The sequence below is a fragment of the Enoplosus armatus genome, chromosome 12, assembly GCF_043641665.1.
Source record: "Enoplosus armatus isolate fEnoArm2 chromosome 12, fEnoArm2.hap1, whole genome shotgun sequence".
NCBI classification, from domain to species: domain Eukaryota; kingdom Metazoa; phylum Chordata; class Actinopteri; order Centrarchiformes; family Enoplosidae; genus Enoplosus; species Enoplosus armatus.
In genome coordinates, this window is record NC_092191.1 from 221,381 (window position 1) to 232,017 (window position 10,637).

Sequence of the window (10,637 nt, forward strand, 5' to 3'; positions counted from 1 at the left end):
ACAGTAAAATGTTATTCACAAACTCAAAATGTCCGCCGCCGTCTGACGGCTCGACAAGCAGGAAACAATAAGTGAAGCAACTTCAGGGAGGTCAGGGTCCGCCGACGTCCTCGGGTGATGGATATATTTTGGCTAAAGCTGCTCCGTCTGTCAGGGGGGAAAAGCTCTGACGTGAAGTTCGTCCATGTTTGGTCCGAGACGTCCGTTAGAGTCTTTAAATCACCTCCAACTGTTCACCAAACTGCTGGTACAAGTTCACAGGATCAATTCCATCAACGGTTTCAGACGGACGTCCGTTTGAGTCACAAAATCTCACATTTTCTTTGTGGAAACAGCTGCTTTGTGGTGAGCTGTCATCTTTTCAGTCAACCAATAAAGATGACTTGTATTTTTGTTCCGTATGTCTGTTTTGGTCCAGATGTTATGTCAGAAGAATTTCTGTTTTTGCTCCAAATCACCAAAAATTGACACAAAATCTCATGTTTTACTTCACTGTTTAATAACCTGATTTGGAGGCTTTAACTTTGAAAAACTGGACGTCTGCTGGATGTTGCTGTTGTCGTCCGTCTGAGTGGTTTCCTGTCTGCTGTTGTTGATGATGACGATGCTAAACAATGACGATGGCTGTGGTGTTGCTACGGTAACAAGGGCAGCTAGGCCAGGCTTGGCCACCTAGACGCTCTCTTGTTTTTGTTGGGTTTTTTTTAAACTTGTGAATCACATTTAAATACCATTAATATTTATATATTACAACATTGTTCCAAATTCATAAATAAGTAGTGCAGTTTCCCCTTCGACCTCCACAACACGACGACTCTGCTGCTAAAACGAGAAATCCAAACGTCAGACACTGCAGATCGGTCTTCAAACACACACAGCTGAAAAACTACAAATATGGCCAACTAGCTGCAGGTTATAGTCTTCATGCAAACGTTAATGTGGAGAAACGCCAGTTCTGACCAATCGGCTTGTCTGCTGGGATTTCACATTTTAACCTGTTAAAAATATCAAAGCTACACAGTTAACCAATCAGAACGTTGTGCCAATAAGAACTTCAGCCAATCAAAATCACTCTGATGAAAACCAGGAAGGAACTGGGCGGTGAAGTCAGAGACGAAAGAAAACAAACGTGGAGACAAGCGGAGGAGTCGCTGCTCGGAACCATATCAGACTCGTACCTGATCAGACCTGTGCCAGCACCTGTACCTGATCAGACCTGTACCAGCACCTGATCAGAACCGTACAGAGATTTACTAACGACAAAATTAACTCCAACTTTTATCAACTCACGCTGAATCGATTAGTCGATCAACAAAAATGAATCTGCAATTATTTTGATAATCGATTGTTTGTCATTTATCTTTAGCTTCTGTTTTATATCCAGTTAACTGAATATCTTTGATCCCTAGATCCCTAATAATTGATAATAAAAAATAATCATTAGTTTCAGCCCTTTCAGAATTTCAGATTCTGACCTTTTCCTCTGAACTCTGCTGAAGAGATGAAATCATTTATTTTGTGACAGAAATCTGTGGGGGAAAAAAATATATATACATGTAAAGTCATAATTTTGAGGTTTTATTTTAAGGATTCTGACAAAATAAATCTCTGAATTCTAACAAATTATAAAACTACCTGCTTTAACTCAGAAAATCGTCTTCTTTTCTGTAATGCAACATATTTTCTGTTGAAACAGGGCACTGTTGGAGCGATATCCAACATGTGACAGATTCTACTGTAAACCAATAGGATTTAAAGAGAGAAAGCCACTTTGATTTGATTGGAGTAGAGGGGCGGGGTTTGTTTGAAAATATCTGATAGTTTATAAAGCTGGAGTTTGTATTTATGATTTCACTGACTTTCATCGTCACTCTCTAACGCTGATTTACTGTTTTGGTTTATTTTGCGTGTCCTGTAGTTTTTGTTTGTCGTTAATAAACTTCCGTAAAGTCAAACCGACCTGCTGCCGTCTGATATCAGCTAAATCAAATATAAACTGAATCTACTGGTTTTATTGTTGTTATGAATCTTTTCTGTGGAGACTCAGTTTCCCATAATGCTCTGCATGCTGACTTCTGACTGAAAGCCATTAAATGTACAGGTCCTGGCGCTGATTGGAAATATGGTGGCAGGTGGGTGTGGTCTGTGATGGACAGACAAGCTGACTCTAGCTCCCAGCTCTCTCCCCAGGTGGCTGATGGGAAATGGAGTGTAGAGAGGGCAGAATGAAAGCGAACAGCGTCCGTGTGCAACCTAACAGACAGGTGGAGGAGGGCAGGGGGCGGGGCACGGGGTAACACTTTAAATCTAATCCCATCCTTAAGAGCAATTAGCTAAGGGTCAGTTATGACCATATATGGATATGACCATATGTGGAGATCCCCTCGCCATACAACCATAAATGGATGTCCTGCTGCTATCTACACCAGAGAAGAATCAACCAGTTCCAGTTCCTGAAACCTGGACAAACAAACTGCCGCAAGCTGCCCAGAATCTGTCCCCAACTGGTCCAGAACTGGTGGAGAACTGGTCCAGAACTTTTCCAAATTAGAACTTTTCCAGAACTGGTCCCAAACCAGTCAAGAACCAATCAGTGCTGATTCAGAACCAACCCAGAACAGGTCTAGAACCGGTACAAACCCAGTCCAGCGCCGAGTGACTTCACTCGGAGTCGGACTCCAGTGGGGCGGTCTCGTCTAAGATGACTCTCTTCCGGCGCTTGGCGGCGGCAGCTCGGGCCCGCTGCTCCTCCTCCAGGTGGGCCTTCTTGTGGCGGGAGAAGCTGGACGAGTGCATGAAGGTCTTGTTGCAGGCCGCGCAGGTGTAGGTCTTGGTCTTGGCGGCGGCGAGTCCGGTCTTGACGTGAAGCTGCTTCTGGTGCTGCTGTAGGTTCCCCCGCCCACCGCCGTCCACCGCCCTGTGGGTCTGCTGGTGCCGCGCCAGGCTGGAGGCGTGGCTGAAACGCTTCCCGCACTGGCTGCAGCCATGGCGGCTGGCTCCTCCTCCTGCTCCTCCGCCCCCCTCCTCCTCCTCTGAGATGGCAGAGCCCCGTTTGCTGACCCGACCCCCCCTGCGGCGGCGGTTCTTCTTGCAGAGGGTGTAGAAGTTGGGCTTGTCGCGGGAGCAGAGCTTGAGGCGGATCTTGAGGTCGGACGAGCTCTCGCCTAGGTTCTCCTTGCCAGGTGTGTAGTTGTCCAGCAGCTCCTTGACGTGGGTCACTTGGTGTTTGGAGAGCTGTGTGGACGTCCTGAAGCTCATGTCACACTGCGGACAGGCGTAGAACTTATCTCCACCCTGACTGTGGATGATGGCGGCCGCCACATGTTGCTGCTGCCTCTGCTGCTGCCTCTTGGTCTTCTTGTTCTTGCCGCCAGCCTTCAGCGAGTGGCGTAGGGCGGCCATATTGGGGCCAAGGGCGACATCCTTGGGGAGGCCTTTTCCTTTCTTGTGGATGAGGCGGTGGCGTGACAGGCTAGAGCTGTGGTTAAACTCCTTCCCACAGATGTTGCAGGGGTGGATCCGCCGCTTCCCATGCAGCCGCAGGTGACTCCCCAGCATCCTGACAGGTACACAAACACAAACAAAAAATGTATCCGAAAAATCTGATACAACCAAGAACTAAACAAGGAACTCCACTAGGAACTAAACCTGGAACTAGTACATTTTAAGGATGATTAATCAAGACAGCAATTAGAGATGATGCGACAGAAACACTCATATATAAGAACTACAACAGTGAGTACAGACCTGCTGCCTTTGAAGCTCATCCCGCAGTGCGGACAGGTGTAGCGCGCTTCCTGATGCGTCGGCTCCAGCGCCCGTTTGGTGGGTGGCGCCGCCCCGGCGCTTTTCCCGGTGTGCGTCTGCTGGTGGCGGTACAGGCTGGAGGCATGGCTGTAACACTTCCCGCAGTAGCTGCAGCGGTACTGCCGCTCGTCCGGCTCAAAGTCGGCCTGGTCCGAGTCGACCTCACCATCCAGCTGGCTGCCCCCCGCCTCCACCAGCACCTCTTGCTCCTCCTCGGTGTCATCCTCGTCAGAGTCCGTCTTTATCTCCACACTTTGCTCCGTCACCTCGCAGGGGTACACTTCCTCGTAGGGTGCAAAGAAGGCCTCGTCCGTCTCGATCTTCAGCTGCTCAGTCGTTAGGTCTGACGGGTCGTCCGAGTCCTTCTTCACGCAGGAGATGGTGAACTTGGAGCCGACCTCCGCCCACTTCACCACGTACTCGATGGGCTGTGTGTCCAGCTCCACCGTGATAAAGTCTGCACCCAGGGCGTCCGACTCCGACACCGCCAGCTCCGTCTCCGAGTCCTCCATCCTGAACCGATGCCGGGTGGGGAGAGGAAGAGTAACAGGAGCAGCTACAGGCCTGAGGAGGAGGGGGGGACGAGAAGGAGGAGGAGGCGTGGAAGGAGGAAGAGGACGAGGAGGAGTGGAAGAAGGAAGAGGAGGAGGAGTGGAAGGAGGAAGAGGAGTGGAAGAAGGAGGAGGAGAATGTAAATATAATAAATGTATAAATGTATATTATCAGTCCACGTCTGAACAGATCAATAGAAATGATCATGTGATGTTTATGGAGCGACTCAGCGTCACAATGAAAAGATCAATAGTAATATAATAATAACATAATAATAATAATAATAATATCATTTTCTTGAGCGTGATCTAAACATGTTTCATACAGAAACTAAAGAAATCTGTAGAAACGTGTTTAAAGGATAAAAAGCATCAACACGGACGAAGCAGTCATTTGTATTTGGTATAAATAGTTGTTATATGTTGTTGTTATATTTTGAGAAAGATAACAAGAAATATAAACGTCCAGTATCAGATCATCTGTTCATCACCCGGACAACATCAATGATAAACAAGTTATTGATCAGTTCACAGCACCGTTAATAAAAACATGAGTATATGAAACAGATGAACAGCTCAGTGTTCAACACCTTCACTGCTTCATCATTCACGTCAGCAACTGTTTTGATAATCCACGAATCATTTACATCATTTTTCAAGCAAAAATACCAAAAGATTTGCTGCTTTCAGCTTCTCAAACTTGTATTTGTTTTATTTGTCAGTAAACTGGATCTCTTGTTGTTCTAATGAAATTATGAAAACGTGTGACCTGCAGGAATCAAAGCGGCTGAAACTCAAGACATTTCTTCTTGTTTCTTTGTTGTAAAAGACGACTAATGATCATATTCACTGTTCATTCATCTGACAACTTACTTTCTCAATTAATCAATGAATCGATTGGTCCATTAAACATCAGAGAGTGTTGAAATATTCAACTTTTAAGTTTCCACAAAGACAAACTGAACATTTGAAGCTTCAATGAGAACAACAGCAAAGCAACACGTTTGATTAATTAATTATTTAGTTAATTAATTAATTAATTAATGTTCTGTTGATCGACAGTCAACCCCAAACTTCTTGTGACCTCAAAAAACAAAACTCATCTACGATACAGTTACAGATACAGATACAGATACAGAGTTCTTTCTTCCTCTCGTTGTATTTGAATATGACAGAAGACGCCACGTTAGTCCGTCATTTACAAGAAGAAAGGAAACATTTATCTTGTGACCCTTTGTGTGGTCCCGACCCACAGGTTGGGAACCACTGGATTAGCTGGTTGTAAATCAATGAGCCGGGCTAAGGATTATTTTATTATCAATTAATCTGCTGATTATTTTCTCAATAAAACATCAGAAAACTGAAAAATGTCATGTCGTTTTGTCCAAAACTGAAAGAGATTGCGTTTCTAAACTCTGACACACAGGAGGAACTGATCGATAAATAATTACTTAATCGATTCAGCTGACTGATCGATATTCAGTGGTTTGTACACAATCAATCAGCCCATTAATTGATTAGTCAATTCTCAGGAAATGAATCAATGTTTTTTTAATCTTTGTGTGAACTGAACATCTCTGGGCTTCTGACAAAACACTTTATTTTGTCAGCGGTGTAGAAACTAATAATCAACTGATTAATAGGTCAATCATTAGCTGCAGGTTATCAGATTCACTTGTTTGAATTATTAGGTATTCAGAAAACAAGGAACATGTCAGAGGTCAGTTTGATGAGTCCGGAGTGACGCTGACACGCCCATATAAGGCCAGTACTCAGTGATGTCACAGTAAATGATAAAGACAGGTGACCTCTGACCTCTTGTCAGCCAAAACAACCGCGAACACTAAATGTAATATTTATAAAATCGTTGATATGAGCTTCATAAGGTCATGTGGCCTCCGTCAGTCTGCAGCTACCGCAGACGCCTGCGCTTAAAACAGTAACGTAGATAATAATCTTCAAGCTGCTCTGTGACACTTTCATTCTTTACTTTAACGAAGCCAGACCGTCACGCCGAACTCCGTTTAAATATCCGTAATTTTTAGTGTCTCACAGTTTGCCGGGAGCCCTACCTAGGTAACAGACGCCCCTTTGCTTTTTAACGAATTGTTCTCTCACTCTTCAATCTAGGATGCATTCACTAAAACAAGCAGCATCTAACCTGCATTGGATATCAACACATATGACAGATTTCCTCATTATTGCCGCGATTACTTCCCACTGAATAGCCCGCGGAGGGCGGTTGCTGGCAGGGCATCCATTATTAAAGATAGCATTTAATTCAGAATTAGAGCTGATTTGTGGGTTGTCTGTATACCGAAACAATTACAAGACCTCCTTGTTTCGTAAAATGTCTCAAATCGTTTTGAAATATATTTCATGTTTGTCGTAAATCGAGGAGGTTTTAGATTGTGCAGTTTTTGAGTGGAGTTCCGGGGCTCGGTCGGGCTCAGTGTCAGTGATGAGGAAGCAGAGGAGGGCTCTTCTCCTCCCTAAACGTTAACTGTCAAAATAAAAGAGCAAACCGCCGAATAAACGACTCAACCCGGATTTGGCCGTGAAACGTGTCGGGATTCGATTACTCACCGAGCTTTCGGCGGGGGCACAGCGGCGTAAACCTTAAAAATTTACCGGTGGAGACGGTCACAATAAACAGGAAGCAGGGGACGTGGACACAAAGCATTGTGGGAAAGGATTAAATGGTTGCGAACAACGGAAGTACAGCGGATTGTCCTTCAAAATAAAAACATAGACAAATTAAATAAAATGTAAAATATAGTAAAAATATAAAACAAAAAAGACTATAAAATCAAATTAAAGTTAAATAATGACGTTTAAAATTGTAATAATCCGATTATATGAGGGTCATGTGCAGCTTATATTATAATGACGATGATGATGATGTCTGTCTGTCTGTCTGTCTGTCTGTCTGTCCGCTGTCTGTCTGCCTGCCTGTCCGCTGTCTGTCTGTCTACCTGTCCGATGTCTGTCTGTTGTCTACTGCCTTGTTTTTAAATTAATAACTGATAATATTATTAATAATTGATACTACATATAACTATATAATAAGTGACAACTGTAATCATGTTGCCTTTGTCAGTAAATAGATACAGAGAGAGACTGAGTCAACATGGTGAGGAGAAGAGGAGAGGAGGAGGAGAGGAGAGGAGGAGAGAAGGAGGAGAGGAGAGGAGAGGAGGAGAGAAGAGAAGAGAGGAGGGGAGGAGAGGACTGGAGGAGGAGGAGGAGAGAAGAGAAGAGAGGAGGGGAAGAGGAGAGGAGAGAAGAGAAGAGAGGAGGAGAAGAGGAGAAGAGGAGGAGGAGAGGAGAGAAGGAGGAGAGGAGAGGAGGAGAAGAGAGGAGAGAAGGAGGAGAGGAGAGAAGGGGGAGAGGAAAGGAGAGGACTGGAGGAGGAGGAGAGGAGAGAAGAGAAGAGAGGAGGAGGAGAGGAGAGGAGAGGAGGAGAGAAGGAGAGGAGAGGAGGAGAGAAGGAGGAGAGGAGAGAAGAGAGGAGAGGAGAGGACTGGAGGAGGAGGAGGAGGAGGGGAGAGAAGAGAAGAGAGGAGGAGGAGAGGACTGGAGGAGGAGGAGGGAGAGGAGAGGAGGAGAGAAGAGAGGAGAGGAGAGGAGAGAAGGAGGAGAGGAGAGGAGAGGACTGGAGGAAAGAAGAGGAGGACAGGAGGAGGAGGAGAGGAGAGAAGGAGGAGGAGAGGAGGAGAGAAAGAGGAGAAGAGAGGAGAGAAGGAGAGGAAAGGAGAGGAGAGAAGAGAGAGGAGAGGAGAGGAGAGGAGGGGAGAGAGGAGGAGAGGAGGAGAGGAGAGAAGAGAGGAGGAGGAGAGGAGAGGAGAGGAGAGAGGAGGAGAGGAGAGGACAAGGAAAGGAGAGGAGGAGAGAAGGAGGAGAGGAGAGGAGGGAGGAGGAAGAGAAAATGAGGATGAAGAGGAGGAGGAGGAGAGAGGAGAGGAGAGGAGGAGACAGAAGGGGAGCAGTAAATATTCAGGCCTCCGGTTTGTTGTCTGTCACCGTCTTCACCGACATTTCCTGACGTCAGCATTAACCGGCTTTGTGACGGTATTTTGGCGCGTTGTCAGTCTTCATGTGAACATCTGCGGGACTCCAGGTGGAATCTGCGGGACTCCAGGTGGATGTCGAGTCACCGCAGATTTCCATCCGGACTCACTTCAACACACACAAGCCATGTTCGACACATCCACGCCGCCCCGCAGCTCCTCCGCAACCCGCCTCGTTTTCGGCTTTGTACCGCTCAAATCACGAAGATCATTTTCAACCCAAGCACTTACGATTCAACCCGGAACGGTCCCGCTTCTCCCGGTTCGGTCCTCGATGAGAATTTGAGTCAGTTATCTCTGCCGCACCTCTGTCACATCCCAGCCGGAGAGCAGCGGCAGCCTGTCGGCTAGCAACCGCTGCTGCGACGTCCTTGATGCGGGGAGGAGCGGCACAGAGCGGCAGAGAGCGGCAGGTCTCTGGGTAGAGTGGATGGGACGCTGCGGCTCAGAGGCGGCAGACGTCGAACCGTCCGGATCCTCTCCGTCCTGTGATTGGTTCAGCTGCTGCGCAGCCTGCTCGGTGCATCAAATCTGATTGGTCGGCGGACTGAAAACCCGCAAACTCTGCCCTCAAATGTCGCGGTGTGTCGTGAAGCTTCAGAACATCTTGTATCTGTCAGAGCGGAGACCGAGCAGTTTCAAACGAATAAAGTTCGTGTTTTTATGATTACATCCATATTTTTAAAGCCAACTCTACGTACTGAGTGTGTATTATCGGTGTGTATTCATCTCTGGAGTTATATTGTGTATTGTCAATGAATAACGGAGATAATAACGTCCTCTCAGAACATGTTGAACTTATTTGAAACATCAATGATTTCTAGGTAATCTTGCCTCTTATGTCTACGTTACACACAACTAATGATCATACCAGCACATATTTACAATCCGTATGGGCTTCCGGTAAATTCGGCATTAAAATAACGACTACTTAGCGATTACAATTTTCAACTTTTTATAATTTAATCATGGTGTTGCTCGAGGTTCCCGCCCTTCAGTGCCCCGTACGTAGCCGATGGAAATTGTAGATTTGAGAATAGAAGTTCATTCTTGACGTTCATGTGTGACAAAATAATGTCGACTCAAGGTTCACTTGCTGGATTTATGGGGTATTTCAACTGCATCTCACGGTCTTCATGAGCAAATGGAAGTGGCTAGTATCATCACGCGAGCTTATGTTGTCACACAACATCTGAAATATATTATTAATATATTAAATAATAATAATATATTAAAGGTGGTAAACTCTTTCCTAAAGTCGACATTTGAGCCCCAGACAACAGCACTCTGTCTACACAAATACGTCATGATGGACCTCCAAGTGAGCAGTACAGTGACGTCATGACACACGGAACTCAGTTAACCCACAAAATAACAAAGGGAACATGTATGTTTTTGCATTTCTTGATTTCTTTGGGCTAAAACAACAAAAAGAGATTTTTCTTCATTAAAGTGAAATAAAATAAATGTTTTAAGTTACACACAAGAACAATATGTAGAGCTCCATTACATGAACATTTTAAAGGTGATTAAATCAAATTAATACCTAAGAACAAACATATAATCTGCAGACTGTGTGTCGGGGATGCTGTCGGCAGGCTCTTCCTGTCTGCATTGAAGCTTGTTAATGTTATTGGGATTAAATGAGTGCTTGCTAAATCATCATTACTAATATTATCAGTCTGGATTCACCTGACTGCATTTTCAAACCATACTGATATAATAACTGCAAACAACAGACAAACAGACAATGACATAACATTCTATGTATTTTTACTGCCAGTAGTTTATAATCAGATGATTTTATTATTTATTATTTATATATTCACTTCACTTATTCAGCTGCTGCGAGTCTGAGTCTCCAGCAGGCAGCGCTCTTTGCCTCTCTATGTGACATCCTGAAATGCAGAGACCTCTATCGATATTAGAGAGGATTCATGGCAGAAAGTGATCTCACGTTTTGGCTGACTGACAAGTCAGTTAATCTCTTCTAAAAGCGTACATGGATAATATTTTACAGGCCCAAAACTGTTTCAAATGAGCTTCAGTCAAGATGATAAAGTAGGAACAGTTCCATGTTCAGAGGAGTCTCTCTCTTTTTGGAAAGAGGTGCTCAAAAACCTTGAAGAGTCAAACAGCCTGTTTGACTTGACTCGAGTCACCAAGTCTTGACCTGCACTCGTCTCGGCTGAACCCCCACGATGTGTCT

The 10,637-nt window shown here is 45.1% G+C and overlaps 1 protein-coding gene across 1 annotated transcript; it reads right to left on the reverse strand.

The window, feature by feature from the left end:
* Positions 1 to 2,661: 2,661 nt before the first annotated feature.
* Positions 2,662 to 7,017, reverse strand: LOC139294547 (zinc finger protein 135). The gene is made up of 3 exons (XM_070916463.1): positions 6,945 to 7,017; positions 3,748 to 4,371; positions 2,662 to 3,559 (listed from the first exon to the last, which is right to left on the reverse strand). Exons 2-3 carry the CDS (start codon positions 4,317 to 4,319, stop codon positions 2,662 to 2,664), a joined length of 1,470 nt encoding a protein of 489 aa, XP_070772564.1. The 5' UTR covers positions 4,320 to 4,371; positions 6,945 to 7,017.
* Positions 7,018 to 10,637: the final 3,620 nt, after the last annotated feature.